The sequence below is a fragment of the Heloderma suspectum genome, chromosome Z, assembly GCF_057233095.1.
Source record: "Heloderma suspectum isolate Gila_16-S chromosome Z, 16-S_ref, whole genome shotgun sequence".
NCBI classification, from domain to species: Eukaryota; Metazoa; Chordata; class Lepidosauria; order Squamata; family Helodermatidae; genus Heloderma; species Heloderma suspectum.
Window position 1 is genome coordinate 16,410,765 of NC_139476.1, and position 18,922 is coordinate 16,429,686.

At 47.6% G+C, this 18,922-nt stretch overlaps 1 protein-coding gene across 2 annotated transcripts in view; it reads right to left on the reverse strand.

Moving 5' to 3' along the window:
* Positions 1-18,112, reverse strand: part of BSG (basigin (Ok blood group)) — a 37,475-nt gene extending 19,363 nt beyond the window's left edge. For both annotated transcript variants that reach the window (XM_084825607.1, XM_084825608.1), the window contains exon 1: positions 18,008-18,112. In XM_084825607.1, the coding sequence (XP_084681733.1) occupies positions 18,008-18,077 (70 nt within the window). In that variant the 5' untranslated portion in view covers positions 18,078-18,112. The remainder of the gene's footprint in view (positions 1-18,007) is intronic.
* Positions 18,113-18,922: the final 810 nt, after the last annotated feature.

The following is an 18,922-nucleotide window of genomic DNA, read 5'->3' on the forward strand; positions in this document are numbered from 1 at the left end:
TTCAGTTTGGGAGGCAGCTGCCCGTGAGCAATGGGGGTGTGCAGGCAGAACTGGGTTTTGTGTGTGACATTCTGACAAAGATCTAAGCCCTTGCTGGGCTGAGAGTTCCCACCTGTGACTTGGTCCAGTCTATTTGCGCCTCCATTTCTTTCTGAGAAAAAAAGGGGGGGCAATAACTCAGTAACGCAGGTCATACAGAGACACATTAACGATGAAGACAGTGACGCATTGTCTGTGCCAACTGTCAGACCCTGCATCGTTTAGCCACTGCCAAGAGAGTTTGCCGTCATGGCGAATCCAGCCAGTTCCTCTATTAAGGCATGCCAAGGTACAGAGACAAGGCTTTTTGGACAATTACAGAGAATGGACCTGTCACAACCAGCGCACGTCCTCACGCACAGCACACAGGGGAAACAAGCGTTCCTTTGCCTACTCTCACACAGCCCATATGGTCAGCTGACCCAAACTAGAGAACTGGCACACGGCTTGGCCATAGTGACTCGAGAGCATTGTGTGGGGTTCCTTGTTGCCTGTGTATTTCACCAGCTCTCTGTGGACTTGCTCTCTTCGTGAGCCCCCGACGCCCTCATTCTCTCAGCAATGCAACAGGGCATGCACACCCTTGCAGACTCTTACCCAAGTCAGCAGTACAGAGTCAGGCAAAAAAACACCAGAAAATGTTTTACCAGGGCTGAGCACAAAGTCCACTTTACTAAGCCTTACCTGAAGCAATTAGGGTTAAGACCCCAGATGCTGGAAGGCTTGGTCAGTAGCAGAAGGAGATCAAAGGAAGGGCCCAGATTTAGATGGCATTCCTATTGTGCTCAAAGGAACAAAGCGGAAAGTGTTCACTTATTATACCTGTTGGCTTCATAAACAAACAGCTTTGCAGAAGGAATGTCCCAACAAGGACTAGGCTGAAGATTTGGGGTGGGGTGTGTGAATATCCTTCACAAAGATGAAAAGAGGTATGGATTGGGGGGGGGCGTGTGTGTGTGTGTGGGGGGGAAGAGAGATAGCATACTGTGCTAACACTTACAGGTTACAAGGTGCTCAAGGGTTGCTTTTCTCTCTTCTGTTAAAGCCAAGGCACACCCTGTTCTTACTGGCTCTAGGTTAGCTGTCAGCCAATGTATCTACCTTGTTTAGCAACCAATTAAGACGGATGCAAGTTCAGAAAAACATGCATTTCAAAATGGGGCATTTGATTTATGTTGACAACTTAAAAATTGCTCCTATCCATCCATGTTGCTTTGCAGGGACAGGGGCCTGCTTCAAAATGTCCCAGGTGCCTTCAGAGAGAGATCTGCAGATTGAACGTTCACCTGATGTGCTTATGTGATCTCATGCACAGAAGTGGAATTATTCTTTCGGTGTGATGTCTGGCAAGTTGTCAACCTGATGCTGCCCTGATTCCCCTCTTGATAAGGGTCTTCCCAATGCAACTTGCACATTTCTAGTTGAACTGAGTCATGGCTCCCCCCCCCACGCCCCACCCAGAGAACTTTAAATTGCTTCAATTATGTGCACAGTGTGTGTTGCAATGTGTCCTGCACATTCCAGGCAGGCTGAGCAACATTCAGCTATTAGAACGGCTGCCTTGCTTGCTCTCTGAAAAGCTCTGCAAGCTTCCCAGAGACGGCCAAAGGGCATGTCTGTCTACAGAGAGCTCGTAGAACGCAGTGGCAAAACATACCAGGTTGATACAAACAAGAAGTCATGCACTTTAAAGCAGTCTGAAATGTAGCTGCGAAATCTGAACAAGTAAGTGAGGCCTAACAGCAACTCTGCAGACTGGCCTTTGTTCATTTGGCCAAGAGTCCTGTTCACCCGTCAAAATGCACTTTAAAAAGACTTGGAAAGGGAGTTTATGCCAACAGCAAAGTAATCGCTGCACTCTGGGGCAAAGGAGATATCTAGGTTTCTCTGCCTCTTGCATAATGCTAGAAATCAGGGTCACCCCATGACATTGTTTGGCAATTCAGGACGGGCAAAACAACGTACTACTTCACAGAACGCAGGTGAAGCAGGGCGGTGGAATAGACGGATTCCAGCAGGGCTGTTCTTATGTTCGACTGAAGGAGAAATGCCAAGGGGAGCAAGAGAGTTGGTGCTCCTGTTCACCTGCTCAACATGGCAAGGGCTGAACTGATGGGGGTGGCATGGACGGCCCCTTGCCCTCCTTGTGCGCCTAGTCTATCCTGTTTGGGTCGAACATCTGAACAGAGCTACAGAATTCCCATCTCACACCACTCGACTGTACCAATAATCAGCAGCCCGTCATGGACAATGACGCTTTCCTCTCACAGGCCTTGGGTGGTAGGCCTGTACTTGCATACAGCCAGTCTCCCAACCTACAAGAGCTACTCACCAGCAACAGCAGACCACGTAACAGAGATACAGACCCAGGAACCAGCCCGTGCCAACTTTTGTCCTCATATCTACTCCACCAACACTGTTACAGCACCTAATAATGCATCCGCAACACCAGGGATTCACACACCTGCTCATAAGATGAGCAAAGGGCTGGATGCGCCCGATCTTGTCTGATCTCGGAAGCTAAGCAGGGTCAGCCCTGGTTAGTACTTGGATGGGAGACCGCCTGGGAAGCAGGCTTTCTGCATGGAGCAGGGGGTTGGACTCGATGGTCTTGTAGGCCCCTTCCAACCCTATGATTCTATTTCAACATGATGTATGCTGCCATTTGCCAGCAACACCCTGCTCCGTTCTACAGAGGCCAAACAGGCCCGTCTCTACGCAAAATAATAAACAGACACACATCTGAGATAAGGAATGGCAATATTTAGAAATCAGGGCGGGGAACATTCAGCCTCCAAGGATGCTGTGTCACTGACCTTAAGGTGGGTCATTCTGGAGCAAGGGAATTTCTAAGGGAGAGTGCAACATGAAACAGCTGGGCTACGATTCATCACGAGGTTCAATTCCTGTGGCTTAAATAGGACGTTTTTTAATCAAATGATGTCTGATTAGTTCACCAAGGCAAGGATGCCTGTGTAATCACCCAACAATTTCACTGTGAATGGCCAATATTATATCACTGCCTATACTTTCTGCACTTCATTTCCCTCTATCCTCACTGTTTACAACCCCATCTACCCCATGTGTATATTTACAACCCCACCTACCCCATGTGTATATACAGCAACGCTCCATGCATCTGACAACGTGGATTCCAGTCAACAAAGGCTTCTGTCATAACCAGTTTGTTAAGTCCTTACAATTCCACAAGACTCGGCTATTTTTGCTGCTAACCAACATATCCCTCTGGTAATGCATGAAGAACATTTCCCTCAAGTCCTTCCATTCCAAAAGCAATTGCAACGTGGAGAAAATCTCTCTCCTCTGTCCCATAAGAAGCAAAGATCTGATGGGTGGGTACGGGGCCTTTCTGGAGAGCAGTGCCGTTGGGGAATTCTTGCCCTGAGGAAATCTGGGCTCTGAAGACAATTTTATTCCATCAGACTTTTTATAACTGATTTCACCATTTCTGTACTGACACCTTACATATTCATGCTGATGCATTTTAATACTTGCTCACTTTAAATTGCTTTGTTTTTGTTTGGCTCTTTGGATTGTAAGCTGCCTTGGAAACATTCTCCCCCTGCCCCTCACTGCAAAAGTAGCATGTCACTGAGGTCATCCAAGGGCATGTTCCTGGTGGTTCCACATGGACCTATGGCCCGACTGGAGCCCACCAGGAGAAGAGCCTTCAATGTGGTGGCCCCCTTTCTTTGGAATTCCCTGCTCCTGGAGGTAGGTAGACACAAACACTATGCTGTTTCCGGCGCCTCCTGAACCAAAATCTGTTCTAGATATGGAGCAGTATACAAATATTGTAAATAAAATAAATTAAGGCACAATCCTGTGGAGAACGTGGATAGGGAGACATTTATCTCCCTCTCCCATACTACTAGAACTCAATGGGGGCATCCCATGAAGCTGATTATGGGAGATTCAGGACAAAGTCAAACTATGGAATTTACTACAAGACACAGTGATAGCCACAACTCTGAATAGCTTTAAAAGGGGAATGGATTAATTCTGGACCTATACGGCTCGGGTCCAGGTTATCTGAAAGACCGTATTCTCCCCTATGAGCCTGCTTGTGCCCTGAGATCTTCAGGGCAGGCCCTTCTTGCAGTCCCATCACCCTTGCAGGCTCGACTGGTGGGAACGCAGGAGAGGGCCTTCTCGGTGGCTGCCCCAAGGCTCTGGAACTCCCTTCGGGAGGCAAGAGTGACATCCTCCTTAGTATGTTTTCGCAGGCAGGCAAAAACTTTGGTTCTAACAGGCTTTGGGGCTAGATAGTCTGGACCCGATGGACTGATATTATTGTTTATATTGTTGTTGGCTTTTTTACATTCTACAATTTTATACGATTTTAATATTATTGATTTAATTATAGTTTTAACTTTTGTATATTTCTATGTTTTAACTGTACACGTTTTTAATGTTGTAAAGCCCCCTTGCGTCCCAGTATTGGGGAAAAGGCGGGATATAATAATAATAATAATAAAATTCCCACCATTCCCCAGCCAGCATAGGTGGTTGGGGAATGCTGGGAGTTCTAGGACTTTTTTCTGTCTAAACATTGGGCAGGATTGTGCCCTAAATAAATATAAATTAGTAAAATAAATGTTGTAGCAAGGACTTGGAACACTGTACGGGGTGCCATTTTACTTCCTTACAATGGAAGGTGTATTCAAGGAAGATTATGGAAAGGGGAAACCTCCTGAGGTACAGTATAAACAGATATTCTGTAATCCTCTAATTCTGAAGAGTTTCCTATGCAACTGCAACTACATTTTAACTTCAGTCTTAGCTACTATTTAGCTTTCAAAACAAAGATGCTTGGCTCACAATATAGTCAAAGCGTAAGCTACTCCAGAGTTACTAAGTTTATGCTGTTTATCATATTGATCTTATTGCTGCGAACCACTGGGCAGCAGTTTTGTCTGAAGGGCAGTAGAGAAATGCATCAAATATGCAAGCTCTAAAGGTTAGAAAGGCCAGCCCCCATCACAGGTCACGCTGGCTAGACACCTCGGCTGCTGTTTCCTACTCCCAATAAACCTGAGAATGCACAGGGGAGATGATCCAAAATAGCACTACTCTTTGAAGTACAAGAGATCAAAGCAAGGGCCAAGCTACAGAGCGGGTTTCCAAGGAGGCGCCGAAAGGATTGCTAGCTGGGAGAGATGGAGCAGAGACTGATGAAGCAGAGAACACGGATTGTGAGCTGCTGACGGTGACAGCTCCATGCTCAGCCCTAACACACTTCCTATGCATGTGGACAGAAAACACTCCTGCAACTCCTAGCATGTCCCAGCCAGCTGGCTGGGGAATGCTGGGAGTTGTAGGACTTTTCTTCTGCCTAAACATGCATAGGACTGCACCCGTAGCCTTACACTTGGACATGGAATGGTTGTGTTTCCAATGAAAAGCAGGGAAAGAGGGAAAAAGTAGCCTTCAGATGTCTGAATACTGCACCGTGAGCGTGCCTTTAAAAACAAGGATTTCAAGAAATGTTGAAGTATTACCAGGGGAAGAGTGGGTAGATGGAGAACAATAAAATTCAAAAATCAGTATGTTATAACAGAAAAGAAGGGTTCTAACTTACCCTTCTTCCTGCCATGCTAGTTTTCTAGAAGCAAGGATGGTGTTTTTGTTTGTTTGTCTTAACATGAGGCATTCAAACATGCAGTCACCCTACCTGAGGAGGTCTGAAATCACATACTATTTCCAAAACTGAAGTTCCGCTCCTACTCTCTATAAAGGATTGACTTTTGCTGGGGCGAAGTCTCGATCAACTTTCAGCCCGCTGCAACTGGAAAATGAAAGTTTGCTTGGTTTTCAGTTCAGCCCTGAGTCAGTACGGAGAAAATTAGCCAGAATCAAGAAGGACAGAGTATTGTGTCAAAAGATAGAGGTGGACTCCAGTGTTCTCAGCTGTTTACACCCAGCTCCTATGTAACCTGCCCTGAGGAAAAACACATGATCTGCTCATTGGCTCAAAGTAAAGTCACCTTCAGCTAAAAACAGACACTCCCCACTCTGAGCTGAGGGGAGGGGCTGATGTGCTGTGGACTATATCAGGCTGAGAGCGCCAGGGACTCATCTTCTTGTGCGGGTTTTGGCCAAATACCATGTCTTTTCACAGACACAAATCACTAGCTCTGATTTTTTTAAAAAATTAGACGTTCCAGCTACCAGGCCAACTTCTTTGGACAATAGTCTCCACATCCCAGTTCCAGAAATCAGAAGTACTAACACAGTCGACTGGATGAAAAAGTACATCCTGAAGTTTAGTGCAGCTCTCTGCATGCAAAGGACTGATGCTCAGTTCAAATTTTACACAGATACCCTAGTTAAACCTGGCCAAACATATCCGCTCCTTGGCACTGCAGAACAGAGGCAACATTCAAAATAAGATGCAGCTGAAGAAATCTAGCAGGTGATTTTTTAACCTCATTTCTACACACCTAGTACAAAGAGAAGGTTCATTTTTTCACTGGGTGGAGGCTTCATGTTGCAACAGGGGCGGTCAGAACTGGCCCAAGTCAGCAAATCTAAAGAATAGCTTGCCAATAAAAATAGCAATAATAAAAAAGGCAGACAACTTGCAGCCGTTACTGACACCCAAAATTTGCCACCTGAACCAGCTGCCTCACCCTGTGCTGCAATGAAGTCAGCCAAGGATAGTTTATAAACTAGGAGAACACACAGATTCAGGAGAAAAGGGATGAGGAAAACCTGAAATTGTCCTCATACCAAATGGATGGCTCCGCTGTGAAATGAGTGAAAATCTGCCAGCCTGTGCTGCAAGAAGTTATGTGAGAAAACGAAATCTGAAAGGGATTTGTAAGATGGTAACTAAACAGACAGATCAGGCAAGCACACACATGCTCTCTCTCAAGAGATTCATGCTGCCGCCCCCAACTAAGCTTCAACACCCCCATAGTGCCTCCTTTCATACTATCAATATGAATTCGATTAGTATTTCTATCAAGTGAATCTAGACATGACAATTCCTTTTAAAAAGAAAAGAACAGAGGGCACGCCTGGTACTCCAGGCTGCTGCCACTTGCAAGAGAAAACCCCTTGAGCATCAGTGTTCGTGATGTGGGTTTCCCAGAAAAGGTTGCATTAATGTGTAAAAAGAAAATTTAGCTATATAGAGGCAGCTGATGCAAATTAGCTTAGTTTGCCTAAGTTGCATTGGAAAATCTTCAGTTTGCATCAGAAAATTTTCTGCTGCCATAGAGTTTCTAATTTGACATGTGTTTTTTCTTACTTGAAGTTATTAAACAAAGCTTTAAAAAGTACCTGTTCTTTTTTGGTCCCAATACACAAGTATTTGACCTGAAATACCAGAGGGAAAAAATTAGAACATACTAAGGGTGCAATCCTATGTATGATTAGACAGAGAAAAGACCCACAATTCCCAGCATGTCCCAGCCAGCAATGCTGACTGGGGAATGCTGGGAGTTGTAGGCCTTTTCTCCGTCTACACATGCATAGAATTGCACCCTAAGGGTACAATCCTGTGCATATTTAGACAAAAAAGTCCTACAATTCCAAGTATGCTCCAGTCAATTGTAGGAAGTTTTTTTCTGTCTAAACATGCACAGGATTGCACCCTTATTATTTAAATGTTATATTATGTCAATTTTTATTGGAATACTTGTAAAAATGTAAGACATTAGCATGTACGTCCCTTACATTGTTTAAATTTAAGGGGGGGATGGGAAACAAAAGGTACTAAAAACTGTTGAGACTAATACATTTTAGCAACCCAAAGAATTGTGCATGACACGCTCACAACATCGGGAGTGCCAAGGTTGCCTACTATCGTATTTGCAATTGGCATCCATTGCCTCTAATGAACTTGTGGAATGGGAAGTTTTCTGTGGGAAAATGAAGCACTGGAAAGTTTTCTGCACAGTGTGATATTTCTAAGAAGCTGAGAGCCCAAGGAGATGGAGGCCAGAGAAGAACCTGATTGGGGGAAACAGCAGAATTGCACGGGGCCTGATGGAAATGTAAAGGGAACCTTCTCTCCAGCACAGCACACACTTTGTTTGCTGAAGGCCCCGGGTTCAACGTCTAAGGCAGCAGAGCTGGGAACGACCTGCTGGCAGCAGTACTCGACTGGACGAAGCAATATAGTTTGGCAGATATAGCAGCTTCTTAAGTTCATAGATAATTCCGTGCCTGATTAAAAGAGATACAAGCTCAGCTTATTCACAGACCTGGATGATAAGGGTTGGTGTGGTTTCTTTGAAGCGTCAGAGCCAGCTAGAATTACACGGCTTAAGGGAAGCGCTGAAGTAGTTGGGCATTTCAGAACACCACCGCTCCCGAGCTTCCATTTTGCAGCTCTGGCCTGTCAAGCATTTTGTCCCAGTAAAATCTGGATGGTAACTCTAAAGCTGTGTCACATGCACATTCTCGGAGCAGCTAAGCTAATGATCTGCTCAAAGACTGGTCTGATCAAACATTAATCGGCTGGTTTGTACACAGAGGTCAGCCTCTGCAACAGCATTACCCAACTAAACTATTAAGTCTCGCTATTCTGCAACATGGAGGCATTATGGTCCAGGGAACAAGCCTTGGATATGGGTAAACAAATGTTGGGTGGCAAAGGCAAACCACCCCTCAACTTCGGCTCCCCATGCCTAAAAATGCGGGAAACAATGATCTTCCTTACAGGGTTGTTTTTACAGAGCCAAGTGCAATGTAAGCTAGCAATACCGCTTCAATGATTTCTACCACTAATACCTACTTCTACTGCTACCTAGCATTATGGTAGCGGTATCGATGACTGGATTCCTACAGTGTTCCCCAACCTGGTGCCCCTCCAGATGTATTGGACTACAACTCTCATAATCCCAAGCTGGCATGACCATTGTGACTGGGAATGATGGGAGCTGTAGTCCAACACATTGGGAGGGCACCAAGCTGGGGACAAAGGTCCGTCTAATCAAAGCTATGGTTTTCCCAGTAGTAATGTATGGCTGTGAGAGCTGGACTATAAAGAAGGCTGAGCGCCGAAGAATTGATGCTTTCGAACTGTGGTGCTGGAGAAGACTCTTACGAGTCCCCTGGACTGCAAGGAGGTCAAATCAGTCCATCCTAAAGGAAATCAACCCTGAGTGCTCATTGGAAGGACAGATACTGAAGCTCAAATATTTTGGCCACCTAATGCGAAGAGAAAACTCTCTGGAAAAGACCCTGATGCTGGGAAAGACTGAAGGCAAAAGGAGAAGGGGACGACAGAGGATGAGATGGCTAGATAGCATCACCGATGCAATGCACATGAACTTGAGCACACTCCGGGAGGGAGCGCAGGACAGGAAGGCCTGGCGTGCTATGGTCCATGGGGTCTTGAAGAGTCAGACATGACTGAACAACAACAACAAGCTGGGGAAGGCTGGATTCCTAGGTTTACAAGACCTCCTGCTCTCTCACTCGGGCACAGCATGAAGGTTAATGCATGACTGTGTGGAGCACGTTCCTCCGAGTTTGGTGTCCCGTCCCCCATGGTCTGTCCAGCCAGAGTGCCTCTGGGAAGCCCACTTCCAGGATACAAGGGCAGCCTTGTATTCAGCAACTCACCTGGCGGCCTGAGGCACCAGCAACTCAATGCAGGCAAGTGAGGGCTAGCACAGAGGAGGGATGGCTCTCTCCTCCTCCACTCCACTTGGTAGAAAGCAATTTTTAAGTAACCTGCCAGGAGCAGAGAAGCCTGCATTTGCACTCAGCCTGAGGAGGAGGGGACATCCCCTCTTCTGTGGCCAGCACAGAAATGCAGGCGACCAGGGCGTTCTTTTGCAGGCTAGTATCTTTTGCAGGATTGTTTACAAGGCTGCACAACGGCAATGTTTTTCCCCTGTTATATGTCTCCAGCATCTAGCATTCATGGGTAAACAGCCTCTGAATCTGGAGGCTGGATAAAACAGCTCTATCCTACATGAATTTGCTGAATCTTTTTTAAGAGCCATCTAAGCGAGTGGCTATCACTAAAATCTTATGACACTGAGGTCCATGAGTTGATTATGCACTGCATGAGAAACAGTTTTGTGTGTCCTGAACTGCCTGCCTGTTGATTTCATCAGGTGAACTGGAGTTTTACACCTTTTCTTAAACTAATGTTTTGAACAGCGAGTAACAAACCTTTTGCTCTGCAGATTTAATGTTGCCTGCACACAAGTACGGCGCAGAAACATTTTGCGATATCACATACACTATTTCACTGGGAACAGAGGCTTTTTCTCGTTTCCTGGGTCATTTTCACCTTCCACAAAGGAGCTCTCTTTTAGCTATTGTTGTCTAGCAGCCTTCCCCAATCTGGCACCCTCCAGATGTGCTGGACTACAACTCCCCAAATCTCCCAGCCTGCTATATGGCATTCTAAGCGACCTTGAGCCTATGGAACAGGGTGGAATATAAATTTAAATAAATAAAACACTGACCGGTATCGCATGGTGTCATTCCGCAAACTCAAATAGCATTAGCAAAGCTCCGTTGAATCTTTCCGTTATGCAGATGGTTGCTCATTACGCTTGCACAAGCATAATGTATACCCGCTTGTGCAACTGTGCTTGCACAAACATAACTTCAGTTGGATCCTCCTCTTGTGCATAGCTCAGAACTTAGTTTCTGCTAGTGCAACATCATTTGTGCTAACGGAAGGACACAATTGGATACTGCCCTGTAAAACCAGGCAACGCTGCTGAAAGATACAAGTGATCTTCAGATCCCAGAGTATCTCAGACAACTAGAAATGCCAGCAAAAGAGGCTGAGACATTCTGGAAAACCCATGGAAGGACAGAGGTATTCTAGGGCCCACCAGAAGAAGATGTATGTAACAAGCCAGACTTTCCAGCATGGGACAGGTTCATAGCTTCTCAAGGGAAAGACGTTTAAGTGAGAACTGATTAAGGGTTTGCAAACATTTAGTTTTTTTAGAAAAACAGAATTAGACAATACAAGCAACAGTATCTATGGAGGGGACAATTGCCTGGATGCCAACAGCTGAAGTTGACACCTTGGGACAATACTTGTCAATTTCCTGAAGATTAAAGGTTTGAAATACCTGACGATTTCCTGAAGATTAAAGGTTTGGTAGAAAAAAAACAAGTCTCTACTTCCACAAGTGACAAAACTATAGCAATTGTGAGTAGATAACAGAGTAGAATAGAATAGAATCATAGGGCTGGAAGGGGCCTACAAGACCATCGAGTCCAACCCCCTGCTCCATGCAGGAAGCCCATCCAAGGACTAACCAGGGCTGACCCTGCTTAGCTTCCGAGATAAGACAAGATCAGGCGCATCCAGCCCTTCTTGAGGGTGATATGTCTTCAGATTAATGAACATGGAGAGAAAAGGGTTACTTTGCAAATGTTGTTCCTGGCCCCACATTTTTGGACGACATCCCAAATGTTCGTTTTTTTTCAATAACTCTGTTGCCAAAACATAGGAAGGATGTACAGACCCAGAATGACTCCCTCCCAATGCTGCAGAGCGATGAAGCACAATGTCTTTGGCCCTCGGTTTCCACACGCCATCATTCCCTGCCGCTTTCAGACTTTGGAATACATAAAACGGCAGATGTTGGAGCTTATTTCTTCTGCAAGCCTCACCGCCTACCGCTTTCAAAGTAAGTTAAAATAATATTAAAAACGCCATGAAATACTAGAATGTGGTTCTTGCAGAGTCAATATGAATGACAATTTCTAATCTAAAAACCATGCTGTTGAGATCTGTTACAGCAGCACTAGAGAGGTGCTTAGATGAAATTATGGCTGCATTGACATTATCTAGGAAACACATGGATGGCAGAATTCTTCCATTAGGAGATTAGCAGACTGTGCAGGCACCAAAAGGCCGCTAGAGAGAGATTGAAGATCCATTTTCCTTTTACAACTGGTTAAGCTTTATGCAAGCTGATGAAATCTTCCTGCCTAGTCCTTGAACTGTTAGCAAGGAACTGACATACATTATTTATTTTACCATTTGGAAGAAGGGAGGAGGAATAAATCCTGAACAAGCAGGAGGAAGGACGGGATCAAACCAGCTTTGCATTAAAAATAGAAAACATTAATTACACCATTCGACCTTTAAAAAGGAGAGTTCCATCAATCTCACAGCCCCAGGAGATGTGGGCAGGAAAAGTTATTTTGGAGAGAGTCAAGAGCCTTGCCATTCAAATGTAGCATTTTGCTCCCTTCAAACACCCTTTATTTTATTTATGTATTAGATTTATTAGCTGCCCATCTGGCCAGCTACCTGGCCATTCTAGGTGGCATACGATACAAATAACAACATGAAATACAACAAATTTATATAATCAACTGAACAAAACAACATAACAAAACAACACTGCTCTAAAAAAACCCCATCCCACTCCAAATGCCCGCCTGAACAGCCAGGTTTTTAAAGCCCAGCAGAAGCTTATCAAAGAGGGGGCACCCTTTCTCCATTTCCAGATTTGGGGGGTGAGGAAGGGGTACAATTATTTCCAGTGACTGAAAGGCATAGCTTAGACTGGTGAGGCCCACTCCCCAGAAGGATAAGACACCCACACAGAGGCATGCATATGCTTGGGCATAACCAGACCTGTGCCGAGACTTGTGTGGGATTTTAATTGAAAGTACCAGCTCGTTTTCTTTTCTCCCGTGTTCCAGCTCTCCATCCCCCTCAGTCAAAACATGGCTTCTGTTCTTACTCTATATCCTAGCACCTCTACCGGCAATAAAATCCCACTTTGCTTTTGAAGGTAAGAAGGAAGATGCATCAAGGACTCCCAGCTCTCACATCACGAATGCACCCTCCTTCATAAGGGAATGAACTCACCCCGTCCCTCTTTTGGAAGAGGAACCCATCTTCCCACAAGCCATCATGCATCTCCAGGGCATCTCCGTACTACTGTGGTCAGACTCCACATAAGCAAAGAGAAAACGCCCCCTGCAAATCTAGAGCCTGGCTCTCACCAGCACCAAAGTACTATGGGCAGGCAGAAAGTCTCACCGTCCAGCACTTGCAAACACCCAGACCCTTAATGTAGGTCTTTCACTGCACTGAAGAAGCAGCAAGGTGGAGGACGAGAGGCAATTCCAACCATGACTTTCCCACTCCTCTCCCAGCAGAGCCTTCAGGTTCTCTCCAACCAGGGCATAGGGATGCTGGACAAATTCGAGACGAACTACAATGAGCTCGGATTTCTAAAAAACTGCCTTGCGGAATCCTCTGCGGAGTGACCCCCTCAGGCTGCATGGAGTCTGTGGCCTTTCGGATGATTTTTTTTTACTTTCCTGAAATTTACGCATATAAATTTGTCGTTACGTTTTTGCTGAGGAAATGTTGAATGGAACTGGGGAAAATACACTAAGTGTTACATACTAAGGTAAGTTATGTAAATACGTAAATACTTCCGTATTTGCGTATTTTCCTGCATGCCGAAAAGAAAAAATTTGCATCCGTCTGTGGGCGGACGCTGGAACAGAAAGCACTTGACAAACCGCAAAACACAGATGGAGCAGATTTTACACAGTCCGTACATCCCTACCAGGGCCACAGAATACCTCACGTCTATTGTGCTTGCTTCCATTTCTCCACCAAGACTGAGAAGCAGCCCAAATGATGAACAAATGCATTGTGTACTGTTCCAACCAGCTATTCTGAGCCTCTGCCTCTGCCTCTCCTCCCTGTTGGAAAATGAGGAACTGCAACTCCAGCGCCCTCTCTCCTGTCTACCTGCCCCTCAAGTTCTGCCCTAACTTCACCATGGGGAAGGAGAACAGAGGGTCCCTCGCTGTGTTCACTATGCTGCACATTTCCCTCGGACTTTGCTCTGGAAGGCTATCAGGGAGGAGAAATGGCCCCTCATCCCTGCTCTCACCGTCTTTCCTTGACTTGCACCTGACTGGTCCGTCTACAAATGGGATGTATGTACACTCTACACCAACGCGTTGTTTTTCTGTCCCTCTTCGACCATCCCATTAACCCCTACAGCCAGACTCCTTCGAATAGAGGGGAAGTGTTGAAAAAGCGGTAACCTTTTTTGTGACTAAGCCATGTCTGCTATGGATTATTCACAGAAGTCAGGGCTTGATTTGTGCCTTCCCCAAAACTGTATGGGGAGTGGGGTAGAAGAGGGTTGAAAGAAGATGGGCCCTGAGCCTTCATGGAAAAGTGCTTAAAAAAAACACACTTAAATGAAGCATCATGTATTTCAAGCAATAACATTATGCATGCATATATTCATAGGAGGACTAATTCTTAACGCTGCGTAAGAACATAAGAAGAGCTCTGCTGAATCAGACCAAGGGTTCATCTTGTCCAGCATTCCGTTCACACAGCGGCCAACCAGCTGTTGACCAGGAACCCACAAGCAGGGGATGAGTGCAACAGCACCCTCTGGCCCATGTTCCCCAGCAACTGGTGTACACAGGCTCACTGCCTTTGGCACTGGAGGTAGCATCATGGGCGAAAACCTTCATCAGTCCCAGCCAGCACAGAAAATGGTCAGGGAGGATGGAAGTTGTAGTCTAACGCCATCTGGAACCCCTGAATCATAAGGCCTCTGTTCTCAATGAAGCACCAGCCTTGAATCTAGGGATGGCGAAGAATTTCTCCCCGAAACTTCGGGGGGCCGAGCGCCAACGTGTTCGGCCCCCCGAACAAGTTTCGGGGAGAAATCCTCCACACACCCCCGCCCCTCGCACCCCCCCCCCCCCGGGACGGGCCTTACCTTCCCTGAATGTCCCTCCCGGCGGCGGGTCCGGCTGGCGGTTCGTCGGGTGTTCGAGTGGGGCGGGAGCGGCAGCCGGTCTTTTGACCGGCTGCCGCCGCCGCCATTGCAATAAAAGAAAAAAAAAAAGTCCCCTGATAGGCTACGTGACGATTCACGTAGCCTATCACGGCTAGATTTGCAAAGTCAGCCGTGATAGGCTACGTGAATCGTCACGTAGCCTATCACGGGTGACTTAAAAAAAAAAAAAAAAGTGTGTATGGATAATGGCGGCCCCCATAGGGAGCTGCCATTCCCGTTCCTTATTTGGTCGCTGTAGTCTACATAAATGTTTACGTAGACTACGGCGAAAATAAGGGCAACGCTATTTGCGTTGCCCTTATTTTCGCTGTAGTCTATGTAAACATTTACGTAGACTACAGCAACTAAATAAGGAACGCGAATGGCGGCTCCCTATCGGGGCCGCCATTCGCGTACGCACTTTTTTTTTTTTTTTAAAGTCACCAGTGATAGGCTACGTGACGATTCACGTAGCCTATCACGGCTGACTTTGCAGATCTAGCCGTGATAGGCTACGTGAATCGTCATGTAGCCTATCAGGGGGCGTTTTTTTTTTTTTACTTTCGCGTTCGCGGCCGGGCGAGGCGGGAAGCCTCCCCCCCCCGGCCTGAACTTCGCGGGGGGAACAGCGAAGCGCTCCCCCCCACCGCGAACAAGCTGCGAGAAAAGGTAAGTGACTTTCGTCCACCCCTACTTGAATCTCGTGGTATGACTCCAAACAGCCTCGCATGACTGAACACATCTTGATACAGAAACAAAAATCCATACACACAAAAAACAACTATGTCAGAGAGAAGGCCAGGCTAGAACTCTTTCCATGCACATGTTTGATGTGTGTTCCCCCCCCTTCATATGAAAAAACATTCCATCACGTGATCCCCCCACCTGTCACCTTAAGTGGTATAGTCTAGACAGAGGGTTGTAACCCAAGTGAGAGCTATGCCCAAGGAACACAATCCAGGACGGGGCTATGCCGACAGTAGCAGGTTTGATTTCTCAACAGCTGGGAGATTCTCACCGGAGAGAGATTTGGCCCCTGCCCCAGCGGTGTACAAGTGCTCCCAAATGACCTTTCAGATATGCATGTGGGAGCCACTCACTATTATGAAAAGCAGAGTGTGGCACAGGAAAAGAGAGTTGCAGGGAGAGCAAAACCAGCCTGGGCCCCTCTCCCCCTCAGGATGGCCTGGACTTCCCCACCAGCGGCATGTGTGTACAGCCATGTACTGCCTCGCCCTTCCCCTGGCTCTTTGCAATATCAACACCCTCTCTCCACCTCATTAATCTTAAGCGACAGTCTGCTAGTAACATATTACATTTTATTAATGCTACATTTTGCAAGCATAACAATGCTATACACACCAGCATTGATATTAGCGTAATTATGGTCTCCCACACGGTTGAGATTTAGATTGTAGACACCTGGGGGCAAGGACCTGAACTTTAGAAGTAAACAGTATTTTCAGTGCCCCTGCTATCAGGCAGGCGGCACATGGGGATAAGACCTTCAGCGTGGTGGCACCCTGCTTGCAAAACTCCTTTCCCAAATACATTCACCAGGCACCTACTTTGTTAAGCTTTAAGACTATTCCCTTTGCCAGTACTTCTAACCAGACAGTAAGGCGGTTTTATAGAATTTTGCTGCTATGTTGTATTATTTTTTGTGACTACTGATTTCTGCACTCTTGTTAGTGTGCTTTACAGATAAGTTCAGCAAGCATTCTATAATGTTCTGCCTTTCGGTTTTGACAAGGGGAGCTGCCATGATGATATCTTCTTGCAATATTGAAAGGCAGAATTAAAAAAAGGTCCCTAAGTCAACGAAAAAATGAAGAGCATAATATTTTTTAAAAGAAGTAACAAAAGCCCACCAGGATTCTATCGTTTCTCTCTTTAGTTTTAAAATAAAAATACTTTCATAATGTATAAACACAATTAATACTGCTGCCAAAATAATAAGATGTACACATGTATAAGAAAGACACATAGCAAATTAACCCCCTCCTTTCAGCCTCCCCCCACTATAATGTATATGGGCCATCCTTTCCAGTTATATGACTGCCCCCCTCCTCCCATAATACGGGTAGGAGCATTCTCTTTCCCATAATATACATTGTAAAGTCCTCGCACCTTCCCTTGCACCATAGGAACAGGCTGCCCTCTCCACCTCTCATTTCAGCCCATATAAAGTGGGGCCATCTCCTTCCCCTCCCCACCGCAGCCCTCGCTACAACATCGGGGCCTCCTCACACCTATCCCACCCTCCCAATATAGGAGAGGCTCCGTCTTCATGCCTTGCTTCCTTCTCTCTTCACTCTCCTGCTTCCCATAACCCGAGAGGGGCCATTCTCTCTGCCTCCCCACCCCTCCTTCCGGCCTCTCCCCCTCCTCATACCCTTCCCCCTCCCATCATACGAGTCGCCCCCTCCCCATAATACAAGTGAGCCCATCTCGTCCTTCTCCCCCCTCAGCCTCTCCCCATCCATTGAAAGACTGAGACCCTCCTCCCCCATCCCATTATGTAAGTGACTCCTCCCCACCACATAATTCAAGCAGGGAGCCTCCCCACCACTTCTGTTCCATCAGTGGCTCCCCCCTCTGATCATGTATAAGGGGCCATCTTCTCCTCCCTCCTCCATTCAGCCTACCCATTACAAGACTACATCCCTGCTCACAGATCTCCCCACCCCCCACTACATCAGGGGGCCGATCCCCCTCTCCCTCCCCAAACTACATCAGGTGGAAGACCCCCGCCCCATATTAAATCAAGGGGATGACCCCCCTCTCCCCTCCGCCCACTACACCAGGGGGACGACCCCCTCCCCACGTTAGATCAAGGAAACGACGCCCCTCTCCCCCCCTCCAACTACACCAGGGGGACGACCCCCTCCCCCGCCCCATATTAAATCAAGGGGATGACCCCCCTCTCCCCTCCGCCCACTACACCAGGGGGACGACCCCCTCCCCACGTTAGATCAAGGAAACGACGCCCCTCTCCCCCCCTCCAACTACATCAGGGGGACGACCCCCTCCCCTCCCCCCCCTCAGGGGGGGCCCGCCCTCCCGTGACTGGGACCAGCCCCCCGCCCCCACCGAGCGCGGCCGGGCCCCGTGCCGCCCCCGCCTTCCCCTCAGAAGGGCCCGGACGCCCCGCCCGGCCCGCCTCCTACCTGCCGCCGAGGCCCCCCCGAGGGCGCCCAGCAAGGCGCCCAGCGCCAGCAGGACCGGCCCGGCGCGCATCCTGCTCCGCTCGCTTCTCTCCGCCCGGACGCTCTGCAGCCGGAGGCGCTCGTCGGCTCCCCTGAGGGGCGGGCGGAGGGGGCGGGCCGGCAGGGCGGCAGCCAATTGCCGGCGGCGGCGAGCCTGGCTGGGCACGCGGTAGGGCCGAGGGAGAGCGAGCGGCGGGAGGGGGAGCCAATCGGATGCGAGAGCGCGCGAGACGGGCGGTTGGAAGGCTCGGCGTGGGTCAGGTCCGGTCGGGAGACGCAAAGGGAGAACGGCGGGCGTCCTCACCAACCCGCGAGGGAGTAATAGGTCCGCGGGGTGAGGGATTGGCCAGCTACAGGCGGAAGGCGGGGCTCGCAGGTGAGGAGGCGATGTGATTGACACATGGAGACGCCAATCGGAAGAGGGAAGAGACGACACTAGTCACCAGCTCGCACGACTGGGCTACAGCGACGACACAGCCCCCAAGGCGGTCACGTACGCAAGAGAGGCGGGCATAACACCTCTAACCAATGGGTGTCCCCAGCTCTCACCAGCAATGCCCAATAGGAGCGCCGTCTCCCCAAAGCGGCAGCGGCGCCAACCAATCATGCGCCAAGTTCACTCCAGCAGCAAACGTCATCAGAAGAGCACGACGCGAGGGAAGGAAGGGGTGGCTCGCCCCCACGTCAGCCCTCCTTCGACGGGTGCTACGGAGGGACAAAAAGCATTGCGACGACCTCTTTTGCAGGTCGAGGGCGTCTGGAAGGACTTTGCCCAATTCGCGTATCTATATTAAATTACATATAAATTATAAATATATATAAATATATATAAATTTATATCTGTTATAGATAGATAAATTAGATATACAAATAATA